This window comes from Gavia stellata, chromosome 8, assembly GCF_030936135.1.
Source record: "Gavia stellata isolate bGavSte3 chromosome 8, bGavSte3.hap2, whole genome shotgun sequence".
NCBI lineage: Eukaryota > Metazoa > Chordata > Aves > Gaviiformes > Gaviidae > Gavia > Gavia stellata.
In genome coordinates, this window is record NC_082601.1 from 41120125 (window position 1) to 41140858 (window position 20734).

The window sequence follows — 20734 nt, forward strand, 5'->3', positions numbered from 1 at the left end:
TTTAACATTACCAACACAGATCAAAGCTCAGGTACTTTGTGCCCCTTACAGCCACTTCATCCACCCAAAGGGATGGGGATTTCTATAGTTTTGGGTTTGTTTTTTTTTTTTGTAACAGTTTTTCTTCAACTTATGTTTAGAAGCAACAGGTATTAGAACAACAGTGTTAGTGGTTTCAGCAGTTAGCTTTTGGGTCTATGTTGTACCTATTTCAAAAAAAACCCCAAACTAAAACAAACCAACAACAAAAAAATCAGAATAAGGAGAGACAGAAAACATTTTACATTGAAAAATACACCCTTACCTTGGTTTTGGTGTTCCAGATTGTTTCCACACAAAACTCAGTGAGGAAAAAGCAGCCAGCAGCTAAAAGCAAGATAACTTGCACTTGCAACAGCTGGCTGCCTGTTGCTATTTATTAGCATGTTCATTTAGAACAAAAACAGGAGGAAAAAAAATTTCTATTAATTCCTTTCCTTCCACTAGTATAAAAGTTCTGAGTGGCCATTCATCACAAGTGCATAAGAACAATGTTTTTGCCAACCAGATTTCTCCTTCCTAACACTATCCATCTCAAAGACATATTCTTTGAATTTAACAGCTTTAATCCTGTTACAACAAGTAAAAATGTTGAAGTGTTAATATTAAACTGCTCAATAATACTAGATACCAAGAACAATGAATTCATACATTAGTGTGCTTTAACAGTGCCCAGCGCTGTTGTTCAGCAGACACTTACAGTTCTCAGGTATATAAATGAACCAACATACAAGTTCTTTATAGGAAACTAAAATGCTTTTTTCTGATTCTTTAGCATGTGTGCTGAAAAATATTGAACAACAGTAGGGTTATTCTGGGACAGTTTTTAAATTCAGGCCACTTATCTGTAATGTAATATTTGTATTCTCATCCTTTGTCGCCTTGAATGGGAAATGAAGTCTGCCTTTGCAGGAAACTGCACAACATATTTGAAGTGATAATAAATAGTAAGCAGAAAAATGCATAGGAAGTGATTTGACAAGTAGCATGCTGCGTGATGTGTTAATTGTCCCACTAACAGATGCCCAAACACCAAGCAAAGATGAATGAATGGACAGACAGACAGAAAGATAAGAAAGGATATACAGCACTTACCTAGCGTCCCATCCCCTCCCGTCTTCAATGCCTGAGTTGTGCCTGGAACAGTTTTGGAAGAATCCAAGTGTCCTTCGTTATCAAGAATGTCAGATGTCTCCCCGTTGGTGGCTACGTCGGAGTCTGGGATTATCCCATGTTTCTGCGGAGAAGCAAAAGCAACGCTTTACAGCCTGCTGCTCAGAAAGGGGAGGACAGTTCAAGTGTTCTTGTCCTTGATATTCTGAATAAACAATTGCTTCAATCGCTCCATTAAAAATGGCTGGAAGCCAGAGAAGAGCACAGAATATTACAGTTCTCAGTTTAGCCATTATGATAGAAAGCATGTGATCCCAGCTTTTTTTTTTTTTAAAAAAAACCCCATAAATCTGTTGCATAAAATGTTCCTCAGAGAAGTGTCTCCTACAAAAGCAGCTACTTTATCCTACAGTCCATACTAAGAGCTCACCATCAATATTAGGGGGAAGGACTTTATATAGAAAATTCCTGAAATGGCAACTTATAGACAACATGAAAATAGAGTTCTTGCTACTGAGCTAGATTCAAATTTTCTGCAAAAATGTACAGGAGGAAGAAGTCAGCAGTTGAATGTAAGTTTCTTTTATTCCTCTTGCATACCTTCAGTTGCTCCTTCAGCACAACCACTTCATCTCTAAGGTCATCCCGCTCACTCCTTATGGAATCAAAGAAATCTTTCTGCCTCTCTAACGCCTGAGTTCCCAACACAGACAGAGGGCGAGGAGATGTGAAGAAAGGAAGGGAGACAAGTAAAGACCATGAAAAGCAAGTGTAAACAAGAATGAGTAGATTTAAGATATTCAAAGATTCATGGAAGTGGCATGTATGAAAAAGGTAATGTTTACAGATTAGAGGACCAATTTTACAAACACACAGATAAACTTCAAATCCAAGAAATGCACAGCTTATTCAATAACCACTAATTCCTACTAAAGACATTCAGAGCCCAATCCCTCACTAGGGATCCTTCAAATGAGGATCCGCTTTTCATCCTTATCTGCTAGAGAAGTTAATTCATATCCATATTACTTAAACGTGCACACTGAAGACACAGTGCCATTCCCATCTGTTAACAGACAGGTGTGAAAGCAGGCCCTGTGGATTTTAACGGTCTTTTTATTCCACAGGTTACCATCATGGGTGCAGTATGTTTCAATTAATTTGAAAGCTGCCATGAAGTCACCTTTAGCCTGGGATGTACCATGTGCAAATGCATATTTTGCTACTGAACACCACCACCCGCACCCCCCCGCCCCCTGTATTCCTATATAAATTTACAAATAGAACAGCAGCAAAAATCAGAAAATTTTGAGTTTCAAGATGCTGCAAGTTATTGGACATCACAAGCATGGGCAAGTTGCCAGATTTCTTTCTCCTTCTATATTCAGAAAGTCTTCCAGTGCTCATCATTAGCGAAGAAAGCCATGCTTTTCTTTAGGAGTGGGTTTCCATTTGGCTTTGACAGGGGGTGGTGGGAAGGGATTAGAAGCAAGGGAGAGTTAGAGACTTTCATCCCAATAGCCCATAAATAGCTCTATTGCTTCTGTATCACACTCCAGTATCTGCTCAGCCCACAGATTCAATCTGAATAAGCAAAAATTCAGTGCTGAATGGAACTGCATTATAAATAGCACTTCCTTTCTCAATATGGCAAATACAAATGGTGCACCACAGCAAATAAATTACCCTAGGTTTTGAAATCAGACCAGTTGCTAAGTTTTTCTTGGATTTTATGATACCGGCCAAAGACAAAATCTGCTATTTGCCAGTTCACTGGTAATACAGCAAGACAGCCACACCAAGCAAAGCCACTAGGGAGGATTTTATTAATGAGGTTTTGCAAAAGCAGGATCAGCTGGAGAACGACAGTGCCACTCTGAACATATTTCAGGAGTTGACAAGTCCTACCCCTATTTTTTTGTCTTTCCACTCTATTGTCTCCTGAAGATCAGAAATTTCCCTGACATAGCTCTGCTGTTTCTGTTGCAGCTGTTGGATTTCCTGAGAGACAGGAGCAAAACAAGAAGACAGAAAGCAGGTAACAGGTTAACAAAGAAGGTCAAGATTTCAGTGATGCCAAAGAATGAAAAAAGTCAGCTGCTAAAGAGTATCTGCATGCAGTTTCACAGTTTCTGACATCTCAGCTAAACCTACACTCCTGAAGACAATCTTGCTGTCCACGAGATGACTGAAAACAAGTCGGACAGTTCCATCAGCCTCCTCTGCATCTCTACAAACAGCTCTCTGAAACACAGCTTATTTCGTATTATGGACAAGGAAAAAAGAAGTCCAACTTCAGATAATACTTATGAAAGTACTATTTCTATTAGTCAGCTCTGAACCTGTTTGGCCTGAAACACTAGTATTTCTTCAGGTGAGAAACTTGAGTAGGGAATAAAATTCTCCGTGCCTCACCTTCTACACTCCTACTGCTAACTGGGAACATACCAATCAAAGAAGCCATTAAAAGTTACTTACTGCAAGCATTTCTTCTCTTTGCTTCAAAGCCTCTTTGATTTCCATGAACTGAAACTGCAATATGCTATGAGCATGCTTCTCCCTCTCAAATTCCTATGAATAATGAAATATTCATGACATTTTTATTGATCAAAAATAGCATCCCATGAAAAAAAGGAGAAAATAAGCCCAACCACAAAGAAAATGCTTACTGCAATGCAATTCTTGAATATTCTTCTAATCAGAGTCCCACAAGAGTACAATTTTTATGTTATTTGTCCTTTATCCAAGAAATTATTATTCCATCAAATATGGAAGTGGCAAACATCATTTAGCCAGTTTCATAAGTTGAGCAGCAGGCTGGCAGTGAATAGCTTTTACACTCAAGTCCTACAGACTTCACAGATGAATGGATGGGAAATTAACCCACTCTTTCCACATAGCTGTGTACTAAAAGTTAGTGAGACATTGTAGACTTTAAAAAAACCACACTGTATCTTCCAGGAACTATGTGTTTTGAAGTACACTATAGTGAAATGCCCCAAGCTAAAGAGACAGTTCTGAAAAGCTAACGTAAGCCACAGCTTTATTATTTAACACCAACTCACTAGCTGTCAGATGCTGAATTCATGTAAAACTTAATTCAACTCTCAATCAAGTAGCTGCCTTAACGATATCAACTGCACAACTCTCCCACGGGCCTTCTGAAGAGAGCTTTGTGTGCAAAAATAGTCCAGAAGTCACTATGAACAAACCCTCTGACTTTAAAGATGGAATATAAAAGGACATGCGATAATATCAATATAGCTGTAGCATCTAAAACATCTCTTCACTTCTTCAGAAATTGCTTTTTAAGACAGAAACTTAGGGAAGATTCCCATTTGTATGATCACAACCACACAGTATGCTGCTATTCCACTTGCTTTTACTAAACAATAATTATTTTAAATCTTGAATAGTAATTTGCTTGCCTCCTCCCAAAGTTCTCTGCCCTCCCCTCCCCCCCCCCCCCCAAAAAAAAATCTTTCCCTGTTAAATAACATGCCATAGCTATACACATACTTTACTTTTTTCTTCATATTGCCGCCTGGATTCTGCCAGCTGTTCTTCTAACTCTAAGAGCGCATCCTTCAGGGTATCTACTTGGTACATGAAATTTGTTTTTTCATTGTCTAGTTGAGCATTTGACACCATAGCCTTTTTATATTTCTCTTCAACTTCGGCTAGAGAGTCCTGCAAAGAATAAGCAACCACAGTCAGAGTCCGTTACAAAGGACACTTTGCCAACCAAGACCTTCAACAAGAAAATTAAGTACTAAACCACAAGCATGCTGAGTGCTCCTACGGAAACCAGCGCTAATCATGTGCTAGAGAGGCTTACCAGCTGTCCCAAGGTGAGGATAACCTTCCCTGTGTTCCCACCAGACGCCTGTTTACAAGCAAGGTACCTTACCTCAGGACGGATAAAATGTCTCCTGTTCTCTGCTGCTTCAGCTTCTGCCTTCTCAGAGTTTTCTTCCTTGTCCCTCCTCCCCCTACCCCTGCACATTGGCAGCTCAAAGCAGCTGCTGAAGATGACAAGTTGAAATTTTTTTTTTTTTAAAGGTAAACTGGCCTTGATTTAAGATCATTTTAGATGATCTCAGGCCTTAAACTAAGGCAATTTGACAGCCACTTCACACAAACTTCAAGGATCCTTGAAGTGTGGGAACCACTAAATATACTGGCTCAGGAAATAGAATTTGGCGTGAAAAAGCTGCAGCTTTTGTGACCTGATGTATCATTTTTCATTAGGTTTCCTGTATCACATCCCTTTTTTACAAATTTACTCTCTAAGACACAATTCCCAGGGTCTCGAAAACCTCTCCTATCAACTTGACCTGAATATAAGATACTGAGGTATTTATAACAACAGATGATGGCAAAATGAAGGTCAGGATCATTGTCTGTGTTGTGCAGTCAAACTTTGGACTATTTGATTTTAATACAGAAATAAAAGAGTTACATAAACAGAACAGCGCAAATATGCAAACAAGAATGACACCCATGTCAATATTTTAGTTTACAGGTCAAGTAATTTCCCTTGCAACTTAAGTAATTCTAATAATTACATCTAAAGCACAGGTGAATTTCATATACTTCCTTTTTCATTCAGTAAACAGAACTGGGGATGATAACGGTGAGATGATGACAAAATTAAGTCTGAATCAGTTTAGTTTACATTTCTATTGACAAATAAGAGAATTTGTCTTTAAGGACATGAATTTGTAAAGATCCAAACACAAACTGTGTTTTGGTGCACTTTTTCCAGCCCAAGGATGAGAAATACCAAGAAAAGGAAAGCATCCAGGATTTAGAAATAGTGGTAGGATTAAACCTCAGAAATTAGTTGGAAAGGAAGTATATGCAAGTAAGAAGTTAAGGTAGTTGCTGCACCACTCCTTCAGCATGCTACGTTTTGTTTTCTTAGCATCAAGCAGTGCGACTAAAGTACAAATCACCACAACAGGCAGCCTAAAGGACATAAATTGAAGTGAGCCAGATTTTTTTATGCAGCGTGATTATTTTGTTACACCTGCTACACAGTGATCAGGGAAAGAAAACAGTCAGGTTTTACAGAAAAAGGGCCAAATACTCTTTTTCCATTGAGAACTCACTTAAGGTGGCAGCGTCTTCACCTGTCACAGCGTTGAGCCGATGACACAGTCAGCAATTAATGCTGACAAATGTTCCATCATATGCCTGGACGTCTGCATACATATTTACAAGACTGCCTTTTCTAAAACAAATGCAGCTTGTGTTGCTCCTCACCTACGAGGTGGTGGTACGCAGATGCCCAAGTTAGTTGTTGCACCAAAATTTGTTTATGGCTTCATGAAAGCAGTAAGCGCTTCCTTTGTGCCAATGTAACAACCTTTGTTACATGAAGGTTTGTTACAAGAATCATTTAAGGGTGTCTTCTGTGATCTAAATATGAAACCAAAATGACAGCCACCATCTCACGTGCACAACCTTCCAAAGGCATGCTGGACCTTATCAAACAAAAATACAGAAGCTTCTAAACCCTCATTTTTCATAGCACTGTAGGACATGAGTTTTAGTTCGTCTTCCAATATTGGGAGGCTTCCTGCATTAGGAAACTATAAAAAAACCCTAATAATTTTGATTTGCCAGTAAAACAATTACCTTCTCAAAACAACAAAGACAACATGCAATAGTAATTAGCAACCTGTTGGTTAACATTTGGAAGCATTTCTCACCACAATCAATCGAGGTCAGAACAGGTGCTTTTCCAGTTAATGAAATGCTTTTCACACAATTTACAGCCCCTCCCAGAAGAAAAGCATGCAAGGTCAGTTCTAGGTCTCCCACTGACTCTCTGAACATTTAGCTGGTGTTAATGATCACACTCCCAGTCTGCAGTAAACCAGTACCTTCATTTCTTTCAGTCCCTGCATGTATTTGCCTTCTACATCCTGAATCTGGTCCTTTAACTCATAGATATCCTGAGGGAAACAGTGAGAAAGGTGAATGATGCCACTGAAACTAACGGGCAGAAGCACAGCTGAAGGGAGAAGCAGGTATCCAAAGTTTTCATTTAAGTATTTCTACCACACAGGTTAAGCGGTCTCATCCTAACCTGAAGCCCTGCCGGATAATGAAATTTCTTGGTTAGAAGTTTATGCTAATTCTGCTCTTCTTGACTGGAAAAAATGAATCTTCAATATTAAGGACAAGACGCAGACCCAGCTTCAAAGCCTCAGACAATTACATGCCCCAGCCACACAGCCCTTCTCTACCCCTTTCACTGATTATCACCCTCTTTGAGGAATTCTGGTATTAAGGGTAAGGGCTGCCAAAGCAAGCCTGAAATACAGGCTACCCTGGAGACGTAGGAAAGACTGTACGAAAACCATCTGTCACACTAAATTTAATTCTAAGTCCTATTTCACAGTCTTTCTCCTCTTTTGTCCTTGGTCACCAGAAAATGGTTATCTTACAGCTGTTTTACAGTGCTGAAACTGGGACAGACCTGCTTGTATCCGAGGTCCTAATACAAATCCCAGATGTTTCATCTGGCTGAAATTTCAGAAGAGTTGCAAGTCGTACGTATGAAAGCTAACAGAATTCACATTCCCCATTTTAAAATGGTCTTCAGAATGGAGCATTAAAAACCAGATTAAGAAAAAACAATTTAGCAATGGCCCACACAGACTTGCAGTCACTTAGGAACACTGGATTGCACAGCTATTTGCTATTCAAATGTTTCTAACTTCACGGAATCACAAACTAGATTACAAAATAACCCCCCCTCCCCAAATTAGCATCCAGTAGGCGCAGTGCTTCTTGCATTATTTCAGTACAGCACACTGATAGGAGGATTAAGTCCACTTCCTGTTTCGTTCAGTTAGGATGCGATGTGTCTGTTGGGATCAGCCTGTTCTGCTATCACACGCCGTAGGATTCTACCACAATGCTGCTTCCCAGCAGCAGCTCTCTAATAAAGCTATTCACTTTTCATTTACAGCACAGGATTCATTTTTTCAGAAACTGCCAAGGGAGGGAGACAAGACAGTTTCTATTTTGAAAAGAAATCTAAAGCGTATTTAATAATATCCTTTAGATAATGTTAGTCTATTTAATAATAATGCGGGGGACAGTCCTAGTTAGTATTAGCCTGTCAGTCCCGATTCTTACTGCCAGTTTCTATAGTCAATAATGGACATCTCAGCACTACTTTCAAGTTATCTTGTAGTTTATTAATTTATCAAATGCAAGGCATAAAAACATTCTGATCAAAAGAGACACAGTTAAGAGACAGGCTCCTATCGATTTATGCTGGTTTTAAGTATTTCTTACCTTTATTTCTCTAATAGATGCCTCCGTATCAGCTGAGATGGATGTATCCCCACTGCCTCTTCGTGAAGAAGTCCCACCCAAAGAAGCTAAGGTAGCTGCTGATAAACTGGAAACAGTACGTGCTCCCTACAATCACACACAGTTAAAAATGGTTATAATTTTTTTTCTAGATACATTGCGGGTTTGTAGTTGTTGGGGTCTTTTTTTTTTTTAATGCACACATTACACCAACCCTTGCACTTCTGAATTATGCAAATTTGATTAAAATGTAATTTTCTAAGAAGAAAAATCAAAATATCAAGATTTAACATGGGACACTAATGAGAAAAGGCTGATCAGATGTATTTAAACACTATTGTGATAGGAGTTCTCATGACTTAGCTTCCAACTATTAAGATTTAATTACATAAATTCTTTAGAGGCTAGTATCATCTTGCCAGATATTTTCAAAACTTGTAATGACACATTTTGTGGATGCTCTTTTCTGCCTCCGATAGATATTTATCTACTCTGCAGCAGTAGCCACATTAACTGGTTTACTATACTGAGGGTTCTGCATTAAGTCAATTTCTCACTACTGCAGTATCCGCCTCTTTTTTAATTATTATTTATTTATTTTTACACAGTACCATAATTAAAATCTAATAAACAAACACAGTATTCCTGTGGCTCAGCCTAAAGCCATTTCAGCCAACTGCCGTTGAAGGTCAACTACTTAACATTTGAATGACTAGAGATTGAAAAGTTCGTCTTCAAAAACATAGTAGTAGAAGGCTCCAACAACTCACATTTTTGCCCCGCAATGGATTTTATACATTTCTGTACACTCACTGTGAGTTCCACCTACCAAAAAGAATGTGAAAAAAGCCCTATTGTCAGAATAATCCACAACATCCTTCTTACCTTCTCAAAGTCTTTTTCTGGCCTTTCCTCAATCTGTAAAACAAAGATTTAGAAGGAAATGTTAGACAATAATGGACAAGTGAAGGCAGTTCAGATATCAGAAAGGGAAATCTTAAACCTGTAAAAGACTTTTCATTAGCAATTTCTATCCACTCAAAAAGCAGCCTGGTCGCTCAGAAGAGCGGTGTCCTGGCTGGCATCTCAGGGCACAAGGCTGGACAATTCACCTCAAATTTCTAAGCAGTATGTAATTAAGTGGAATATACTTATTGATAAAAAACTATTTGGTCTATTAAGTAAGACAGAGGAATACGTTTTTTTTCCTATATTCTGCCTCACGATGTTTCAAACATGAAGATGGCACTCAGTCTATGAGTTAACAATGCAAGAATGCAAAGGGCATGACCTCCAAGCCCCAGATGTCTTTCCTTGGACATAAAAACAGCTGTATGCAAGTGCTGTGCTGACATATGCACCTACTCCTATTATTTTAGAACAATTTAAAAATATGCCTCAAATAAACCCAAAATAGCAATTTACTTAAGCAGAGAGGTTAAGTTTTTAATTGAAAGATCAAAAGATTTCATGACCAAAATAGCTTATTGTAGCTACAGTTTTCTGGACCTTAACTAACATATAAGCTACCTCTGAAGCCTGCCAGCACATCCTCCCCGACTCCAAAAAGCAACGTACCAAGTTAGACTTGAAGGACTGTATTGTGGGGAGAAAAAGAATGAAAGAAGAACTCTAAAGCTTAAACTCCCTGCTAAGTGTTCTCCACTCAAGACAAAAGGTGACTGTGATTTCAAGTGAAGATCCAAGTAAGGCTGAGACTACAAATACTGACCCTCAAGTCAAATATCAGGGACCAGTTCAAAGTCTAAACAAACAGCCCATTTTTTGTTTCAATACTTCACTGGAATTTACTGATTCAGCAGAGAGATCCTGCACTACAACTAGTCTAGAAGAAACAAATCAGAGCCAAAGTAGCATTTAGGAATACAGAAAATTACCATGGATAGACAACCTAAAAGCTTAAAAGTAAGTTACAGGGTGAAAGCCCCATACAACCCGGGCAGATTTTTTTTTCCTTGATGGGAACAATCCTATCACTTTTTCCTGCTCTGAAACCAAACAAGATACACAAGTTCCCAACAGCAGAAGTTTAAAATCAAGTGTTTTGTCATGATTCACTTTGCTATTGATGGGGGGGGGGGGGGGGGGAGGCATTTCAAAACAGAATCTTTTTATAAGTATCTCCATCTAAAATGGATCTAAGTGTAAAAGGACTGCATGAAAGGAAAAGCTCAGCACAACTCCAAATGTCCTGAACATGTCAACTTCTTCTGGAAACATTCAGCATCACAATCAAGATGTTTTCCCAGAAGACTTCTAGAAAATTAATGGCTTCCTCAGATGAAGAGCCTGAGTCAAAGGGAATAATTTTTTGGAAGCAATTTGGAAAAAAAAAAAAAAAAAAAAAATCAGGAGAGATCTGTTTCAGGGGAAGGTAGGGAATAGTTGAGGTTAAGTTGATAAGTTTAATTGAAAACACGCTCAAAAAATCCTGTCTTTCCCATGAGTTCATGTTCAGCATAGTTTTTTTCTTTGAATTAGACAGAGTAATGTGTGGATGATCCCACTTGTTATTTTTCACATTGCCCGTGGTACCCTGTGAAAAATATAATCCCAGAACTGAGAGGTACCTATTACAAATCAGCTTTTCACACTGACAACACGTCTCATAACATACATCCCCTATGATTCACATTACGAAAATTTAAGACTTAGGCTTTAAAGTAAAATAAGCCAGATTTAAGGCACTAGACATAAACTTTGCAGAGACACCGAATACACAAAGTACTTAGGGGAAAAAACCCTCTCTGAATTTGGATGCAGTAAGAGAAGGTCACTAATGAAGGCAGATACTTCAGTTCAGACCCAATAAACAAGACGGACTGACTTTTACAAACAGCCTATTATTTTCACGCCAGACAGCTCCAAGTGGTCTATCAGCAGCCCTCTAGCCCAGCCAAACACTATGTTGTTGTTTACCGAGACAGTTATGGCAGTGTAAATACTCGTGTCTTACCAAAGATTAGTGTACACACGCACACACACACAATCTACCTCCAGAAATTTATGTACAGCCTGTGGCAAAGTCTACCTTATGGGTTCAGGGCACAACTCAAAATATTATTTTCCTTAAGCCATTTGCAGAATGTGCTCTATTTTCTGAAAAAATGTGCAACCTCAGTTTTTAATAAGAGAAAGAAGGGAGCATATCTTGATATTGTTTTAATGATGCATCACATGAGTCAAATAAAAGCTTTCATTTACAAAGGGGAAAATGTTGAAGACAATGTGGTGAGAGATAGGCATACGGTGGACATTTCTACTCAGAGCACTCATAACCACACCTGTGAAGCTTGCTTCACATTTATTGCAAAACAATCTTTAATAATTCTCTGAGGCAGCATAACCTTTAATTATTAAAGCTATTAAGTAACTTCTAAAATTGGGGTGGTTTAAAAAAATAAAAATACAGGAGACTTCATTTTCCCTAGTGATGCCCTAATACACATACCCATTTGGTGACGTGAATGGAACACTGAGTGCATTTTCTCCTCAAAACCAGTAATCGCCACTGCCCATTTATTTAAATATTAACATTTAAAAATTTAATCTGTTTTGAGAAAAGCCAGTGTCTCATTCTAACATCATATCCTTTCGTTACAAAGATGCCTCCTGCTACACAATACTTTTCTAAGCAAAAAGTCAGTCTGAAACAAGCAGCATTTAATTGTACGGTTACGTGGCAGTGATACACCAAAAGGTGTGAAGAATGTCTTGTAGAAAGGCAGAAGTCTATTTTACATGAATATTTTATAGAGTTTTCATTCTGCTCATCTTTAGATTAATGTGTTCACAGTCTCACTCCTTTAAAAAGGATGAATCCTGCTTTCCAACAGCACTCCGCCACCAGAGGGAACTCCAGGTTTTCAGCCTTCACCCGGTCCCTGACAAGCCCTTTGGCATTCGATCCAGTAAGAAATCAGAGAAAGGTCAGAAAAAAAAATGTTTATTTTTATTTGAAGTTGCACAAAATTCTTGCCCAAAATAGTTACCTTCTGTATTATCATTCAATAAAGAACAGTGTAATAATTAAACAGACTGAAAACAACCTCTCCACCTTCACAGTACTATGCTCAGCATAGCCCTTCATACAAATATCCTGGCTTTGGGACTTTTCCACATAAAAATATGAAGGACTAACAGAATACTTACCAGAAGAGGAAATCTAAAGAGGAATTCACCTAATGATACTAGACCTTTATTTCTAGAACACTATACCATTTTTCATTTCCACGAGGGTATGGGTGTGTCTGTAATCACAGATTCCCTTCCTCTTCACCAACAATTTGGGCAATTTGTACTTGAGTGCGTAAAAAAGCAGGAAAAGGAAGTAATTTTCCGAGGAACTCCAGCACACACATCTTTGTTTTGGCAAGGGGAATAGGTTGCTGTCTGCAAAGTAAGTACAATGGGATCAGAGTTCAGCCTCTTCTGACAGCTATTTCGGAATAAATCCAGAGCCATGTTACAAAAATGTCAGCAATATCAGAGGATTACCGCAGCTGGAAACTGAACAAGAGCAAAATCATCCCACAAGCCTATATATGGCTATATTGCCTATTTTTTGTAGATAATAAAAACATTTTCGTATAATGTTTGAAAAAGTATTTCTCTCTACTCCGCAGTCAACTAGGAGGTTAACCCTTGAAGCTCTTTGCCACCGCTGAGTGTCCGGGCCAAAATTAGAGCCCCCGCAGCACTATCACAGTGCATCCAACAAGACGAGTTTCCAACACCTGCTGAAAAGACCCCGGGACAGTTAAGCATCACACCCCAGCTGCAAGTAAAGAGAAAAAAATGTTATTCAGATCTTTAAATCGATGGAGGAATCAGGACTAAGGCACAATTTCCAGGTTCCAGCCTGCTAAACAAGGCTAGAGAGGAAGGGAAATAGGAAACGCTTGCAGTTGGGTAGCACCGCATGCCACCCTCGGGTATGAGAACAACTTCAGCGTGTTCAGTACCTGACTGTCACTGCTCAGCTCTATCTAAGATCTTGCACTTAGATCAACTTCTTCGTAAAAGCAAGGGGATTTTTTTGGTGACAAATCAAATTAAGATCATTTCCTGCTCTTAAAATAGTACAGCACAGTTTGAAATGGAAATACGGCCCACACCAAAGAAATTTCTCATCTAACCCCTTCTACAATCCCCATCTTACCAGTTTGAACAGCTGGACTGGGGCAGGCAGTAACACAGAGAGTTCCTGCATGTTTTTCCAGTGAGAGCCACCTTAACACTAGCAATTAGCAATAAGCCTTTAAAAGTCAGCAGGGAAAAACCACTGCTGAACTTTGTCAGGTCTAAAGTGGATTTGTCAGAAGTATCCTTGCTCAGGAATGAGTGTTATTCCAAACGTCATTGCTTAAACAAACTTATCAGTCTCTGAAACGCAAGTCAGCGCTGCAGCAAATCCTCGCTCCGGAGAGGTCGAAAACACACGCAGAGTGTCAGTGGCTGGGCTAGGACACCAGCCTACCGTAAATCTGTCAGTGCAGAGGAGAGAAGGCAAAGCTTGAGCACGCTGATAACTGCTTCCATGAAAATTAAGTCTGACTGTCTTCATTACGTTCTCACCAGAAATAGGGTAAGCTTCATCAAATGAAACAAAGCTATTCACAACTGTGCATTAATGTATGACCTGAGGACTGCACACTCACGTTTTCAGTCTTGCACTTCATACGATCACGCTGCTGTCGGCAACGGCCCCCTGGCTAGGCTGCGTGCCGACTGCTGGTGCCCGCCGTCTAAGACGCCGCAAGAAAGGAGAGCGTTCATATGAAAGATCATCTTCCCAGGGTAGCAAAATGTGCCCTCTCCTATTATTTTGCCTTCCTTTGCTCAGAAAGTCTTCAGATAAATACTATTGCATTCTGAGTCTGTTTTAAATGTATAAATAATTGCTTTTCACTAGTAGTTTATTCATTTTTAAAAAACAAAAATTCCAGCAACTCATATTTAAAAAGCCCATTTCAGCCAAAACATGCCATTAGCTCAGGCACAAGATTTAACTCCATCTCTGCAGAGAGGACTGATGTTTGCTCTTGGGAGTCTTAAGATCTGTACTTTATAGTGAGTATAATGCTTTAATATTAAACATGACACATTTGCATATCTGCAGTAACTGCAAGGACAGCAGACAATAATTACTAGTGGGGATAATGGGAAAAGTGTTTACTCACTGCGTCAAAAAAAAATCAAACGGCAAACTTCACATAGATATACTGAAGACTTAAAAATACATACAAAGACAAATAAATATTGACATGTTGTGTTTAAATATCTCCCTGGCTTTTACTGTATTACAAACATCATAACACAAATGAGAACGCAAGCTGGCAAAGCTGTGCGCAGCAGGAAAACTACTGTCCCTTTTTGCTCACTGTTTAATGAACAGTGATAGAAGGGGGAAACAAAATGCTGAGAAAAGATTTAAGGGCTGCAGTAACAAGATATTCTACACTTTAATTTAGAAAGTTAAATTGAATCATTCTCCGTTCTCAATATATAATTTTTCATGATAGTTACCAGGCTTGGGAACAGTTCAATTTTGTTCTTCTGCTTAATAATGCCCATAATCGTAAGAAAATCATATTTAACTTCAGTGTTAAGCACTCATGATTACAGCACATGGATTTTGTAAACTATCACACTCTCAAGTGACATAAACATGCTGGAAACTCAGCTTTTCAACCCAACAGATACTCCCCTTTCCTTCCTCCTCCGCCAGCCACTTAAAAAGCAAGCTGGGAATCAAATCTTGACGTGTATAAATGCCATAAGATATATAAAGCAGAATCAAGAAAGCATATGGCTCAATACATTAAGGCAGGGAACAACTTGGTTTTGGGGGTTAGCAATATTAAAACAGTTCTCACGTAGACTACTGATAGAGACAAAAGCAACCACTTTTTTCCTAAGTTACCACCACCGTCCAAGGAGATTTTTATTCTTCCTTTAGGAAGTCCAAGCAGATGACATTTCAGGAATGTACGAGTGGAAGCGATAGACTGTTAAGCCCACTGAGAAGACAGGGCTCTGTTTCAGCATCTTTACTGCCAAGATCAAGTACACAACTGGAAATGTTATCAAAACACCTTGAAATCTCTGTTAGTAAAAGGCAAGGCAAGTGATTCCTTACTGTGAGTTACAGGAAAAGGCACTGTCTGCCTAATACAGAAAAAAAAGAAAAAGAAAAAAAAATAATTACAAGGTGCTACTGCATTGACCTCGTGTAGTAATTAGAACTTTTAAGAGCAACGCCACCCTGTTAACAAGGTTTGTACTACCTTGCGTTAGGAAAAGCAAAGCCCCTGCAGTGGTGCCTTTTAGACCCACAATGGCGTTAACTCTCAGCTTTTCTTCAAGGCCACGGAAATAACGGAAGCTCTTCGCACTCTGCAATAAACCACTAATTAAAAAAATAAATATATAAATTTGAAAGTGCCTGTTGTCTCCTTGCAGAGCAGATTCAGCTTGGCACCTCTCCAGCGTCGGTGCTGACACAGCTAACCACCTCCAGCCGCTTGCATACAAACAGTGCTAAGTGTAAGCAGGGAATTAAAAGACACAAAATCCCCTGTACTTCCCAAGAGGGGCAAGCTGCTTTTTGTGATTACTGTAAGCAACTTGCACGAATGACTCAGACTGCATACGAAAAACACATAATGGAAACCAACATCAATGTATGGGTACCCAATTCTTACACGTAAAGCACTTTAATGGAATCCCTGGTTATTCTGATTATTTTTTGCTTTGGGGATAACTGAAATTCAGTTTGCAAAGCCATTTAAGAAGTACTACTAAGGTAAGATATATACTGCAAGACGTCATAGCTCAGGGACTCAGATTCAGGGACTAATTAAAATACTGATTTATTTATAGCTCACCGGCTGCCATACATTATCTGATGAAAATCCTTTTTAAAAAAAAAAGAAAAATCATTATTTTAAAAAGTGGATGTAACCTTGTCTTTAAGAAACACCAATACTTAGATCACATAGGTCTATTCTATCAGTTCCTTTCTTTTGCTCCAGCCAGTTCATTCAGCTCTTCCTCACCTAGAAGGAGAGGGCTCGCCTGAGGATCAAAAGGCTCGCCTATTCCCTGCCTGATGACAAGAAGTAACCCTGCGCGGAGGGTTCAGGCACCTTTCCCCCCCACCAGGACAGACCTACTGCACAGTTCTAATGACGGGAGAAAACCCCCATAGCACACAGGTTTTCCCATCGCAGGCAAAGTTTGAAGGGGGACCCAGCACGACGGGGGACATCAGATACAAAGCAATTCCTTACTGCAGAGTATGTGTGTTTACTGAGGAGGAACACTCCAAACGTTCATGTTGCGGCTTACCATGTTGCATGCTGTGGTAGCTTCTTTGACTACGGAGGTACTCCTTTTTAATTGGCCCTTAAGGCAACATTTACAGCATTAAGTTTCAGCTCCTCAGCAGAGCAACAAAGGCATCAGGATGTTATGACTAGAGAAGCACGTTGTGTGTGTTAATTTACGATCTCACCCTCCTCATCACTTTGTACCTCGGGGATGTAGTAGGTAATAATGTGACAAGTCCCAGGAGAACTAACACATTAAAACTTCACTAGGAGAAATGCTTCCACGAAGCAAAGGCAGTTTACTGAAACTCAGTGGAACACTTCAAAACTCATTCTCCATGGAAGATTGATGTTCTTACAGATTAGTTTACTAATCCATAGCAGTGCAAGCTGCACATTTCCTCTAAAAGACATGCTATTGCACTCTGCTACTATCACCACGCTACCAGGCCTTGCTCTGAAATTCATCAGGAAAGATATTCAGAGTTGTAAACAGCAAAATGGAACAAACACAAAGAGAAAGCAGCAATATGCCATTGAAAAAAACCAGAAGACAATTACTTTATATCTGTAAAAAGCAGGGGAGAAAGTCTTGTCTTGGTCAACTACAGTCACAGGGGTCGGACAAGCCTTCAGCATTTGAGCCTTGCTCAGCCGTGACTCCTTGGGAATTCACGATGGCGAGCCACGCTGGGTACGTGTAATCCTTCCAGCACTTCACCGTGCTAAAGACCCTGCAGTGCCTGGTAATCCACAGTCCAACAAATATGTTCAAACCCAACCTCGGGATAGCCCTGCAGCCTCGCAGCAGCCCAACACCAAAATACTGCTGAATAGTGAGAAACTAAACTATTTGAATGCTGCAGTAAGATTGAGACACTCCTGATTTTAATAACCAAAGGAGATGTGGCACAAGCGTCAACAACCCAGTCTTTTTCAAAATACCCTTGCTGATGTCCTTTATGCCCAACTTAGAAAAAAATTTAGCATTGTCACTTAAGTCCAAAGTGTACTTCTATTGTAAAAACGCGTGCATCTGCTTAGAAATTACTGTGGTTTTGTAATTTCTCATCTGTTTCACCCCTTCTTCGCCTTAAGCCTTGCCCAGAAGGTGCAATTAATACCATAAGAAACTGTCTCACGAGGGACAGTGACCTCTTTGTACAAAAAAGACCTTGAAGAACAGAGGAATTACACAGTTTAAGGACAAAGAAAAATAGAGGAGCTCACCACTGGACTGGCCCGAGCAGAGCTGGCTCTTGAGGATGCCCGAGATCCTGACCCAAGGTAGCAGCTGTAGTCGGAAGGCTGCCGCAGGTAAACCAAGAATAGCAAGCACAGAAAAGAGAAAAGCATTAGAATCGGGAAGGGAAGCGAGAGAGGATTTAGAGCATTACACCTGAAGTTAGTTACGAAAATGGTTACATGCAGCTGGACAAAAGAATAGCAGTGAAAGTCAGGGAACAGACACCTCAGCTGTTAATTTAAAAATTAAGGCAAGCCATAATTCCAGTTGACGGACCAAGCAGAGTTTTGATTCAATTCTTAGAGTGACAGAATACTAATGATTTGTTTATATATCTTAAGATACCAGTCACAAGTAAACAACTCTCAGTCTTTATACAAAAGGCTCAATCCCACTACTCTTCAAGAGCTCTGAGGTTCTCCAGTAAGCCTTCTTCCCGTATTTCCAACATTGTGCGAATATAAAAGGAACCTGTGCTCCACACACCAAAGCAAGAAACATCCATCTACGTGGTGATTAAAGTAAAAACTGAGACCATCTCAGAGCATGAGTATCTTTCCTGCTTTTCCAGCACCTGCAGTCCTCATCTCCTGCCAAAGAAAGTATTTTAGTTCTTCTTAAAAGCAAACATCTAAGCAATGATGCAGACCAGACAGGGCCGACTTCTTGCTGACAAGGACAAAGAATGTGTCTACGCTGTTTTATTTCCAGAGGTTATAATGCAGTGGAAGTAGAGAAGGGAAGTGAAAGTTAAAAGTGTCAGGGAAACTGAACTAAAACTCACTCTGGAAATGCATTTTAGACTTATTCCCTCTATTTTCACAGATTTCAGAGTAGCAGCTTCACACTCAATCCTGTATTTAGATGTACTTTGTAAACGGATACATAAGCATCTATAAAAGGGAGTTTTTGATACATTCAGAACAGAGAGGAATTAAAGATGTTTGAGGTTTACTGGACGTGTTATTTTTCCTATTGCTGCTACTTCAAGGCAATTGTGAACAGAGCCTTTGTAAAGAGGCATATCAGTCTGCAAATTTCACGTGCAAAAGCTTGTATCGACACAAGGGCAGAGGCAGTTCAGGGACAGCAACAAGCACGAGGAACTGCTCTTCTCAGCAGCTCCAATTATGCTGCTAAGGTCCTTTATGAGTTTATTTTGTAGGGGCTTAAGACTGTTCCTCAGATACAAAACCACTGAAATCTAAAGAATTATCCTCCTTTTGAGATGCATGCACTCTGTCTTTTTTTAAGGTTTCTCCTGTTAAGTCACCTGGCCGCTACAGGAATCCCCTGGACTCCTCAGCTGCAGAGACAGCCAGGTCTTCACCAAGCTATTGGTGAACAGTCCTGTTTCAGCATCATTAGTCACGCTAAGAAAGTGGCATAGTATTGAATGAAAATGAAGCTGACAGTACTAATAAATGATAATAGGGTAAGCTAGAAATAACCCCAGCTACAGTACAACCATAAGCTTAGTAACTAACCACAAAGCATTATGTTCCAAGGTACATAGCCCTTAGCAAGCCCCTGAAGCAGGGCAGAATGTGACCAAGACGTGTCCTCGCATGTCTTAAATGAGGTGACACTGGCTTCATGCACCTGAACCACTGCTTCGTTTCAGAGATGAGAATACGCAAAATTTAGAACTGCGTTGCACACGGTTTACAACTATTTTCAATCACAGCCACTTCAATTCCCAAATTAAAACCAAAAAGCACCGAAGTAAATATTTAGATTTTGGGTTCTTATTAAGTAGTTCTAGCACAGAAGCCTTGCACCATCACTGGTGTTTAACATTTAACATAACAAGGATGTAGAATAAACTTGAAACATGTGACAGGGAAAAGTATTAACCACTGATGACTCCCATATTAATGCTTCACAGGACCTTTTTATTCCATAGTTGCTGTGTGTGTATTGCAGGGCAGAACATGGAAGTAAGTGCCACTTGCTCAGCTGAGACCAAGCACGGCCAGATTCAGCCTCGCTCCCTGCATTCACCCATCCTCTGATCGTCCAAAAACAGTCTTTGGGGACAGCTACCCAAATGGAACATCTTCTACGTGTGAAAAGCGCCACAAGCTTCAGAGGCGTTAAACCACAAATAACTCGGTAATTGTGACAAGGCCATTCCCTTTGAGGCAAAACCCTCATACTTCAAATCTCATTACTACAGGTGACCATGCAACAGAAACTGGGAAGGCTGGGTTATACGCAAGCTCCCGAGTACTTGTGGCACAGGGTGGGATGGGGATGGAGGAAGGGGAACAAGCACCAGCTTTTTATTCAGTGTCCCCTGCTCAAGGCATGAACAATGGCTGAAAGACTTGTAAACAGCATTTGGGTTCGGAGCCCACCGCAAATTATTTCTCCCAAGAGTAGAAGTGTACCATCTGGACCTTTGAGGCTTATCTCAAACAGGAGAACACATCCCGTACAAACAAAGGGCTACAACCAGCTCAGCCTAAGTGGCAAATTCACTGAATTGCAGGCTGCTGCAACAGTTCAAACAGATAAGTATCGATGAATTTTCCAAGGCAGACGAATGAAAACAAGGCACAACTGTGAAACAAAAAGTAATTTGAAGCTTAATGTCAGTAGCAGCAAGATGCACAGCCCAACTAGTGAGTCAGTGTGATTGCAA

At 39.8% G+C, this 20734-nt stretch overlaps 1 protein-coding gene across 2 annotated transcripts in view; it reads right to left on the minus strand.

The window, feature by feature from the left end:
• The window catches only part of LRRFIP1 (LRR binding FLII interacting protein 1), a 101951-nt gene that overhangs the window by 4033 nt on the left and 77184 nt on the right, over window positions 1-20734 (minus strand). Inside the window, exons 13-21 of one of the 2 annotated variants that reach the window (XM_059820715.1) lie at window positions 18072-18149; window positions 9373-9405; window positions 8470-8595; window positions 7044-7115; window positions 4672-4842; window positions 3631-3723; window positions 3061-3153; window positions 1753-1845; window positions 1135-1276 (exon numbers count right to left, since the gene is read on the minus strand). In XM_059820715.1, coding sequence (XP_059676698.1) covers window positions 1135-1276; window positions 1753-1845; window positions 3061-3153; window positions 3631-3723; window positions 4672-4842; window positions 7044-7115; window positions 8470-8595; window positions 9373-9405; window positions 18072-18149 — 901 coding nt within the window. The remainder of the gene's footprint in view (window positions 1-1134; window positions 1277-1752; window positions 1846-3060; window positions 3154-3630; window positions 3724-4671; window positions 4843-7043; window positions 7116-8469; window positions 8596-9372; window positions 9406-18071; window positions 18150-20734) is intronic. The other variant, XM_059820716.1, reaches the window with a different exon arrangement.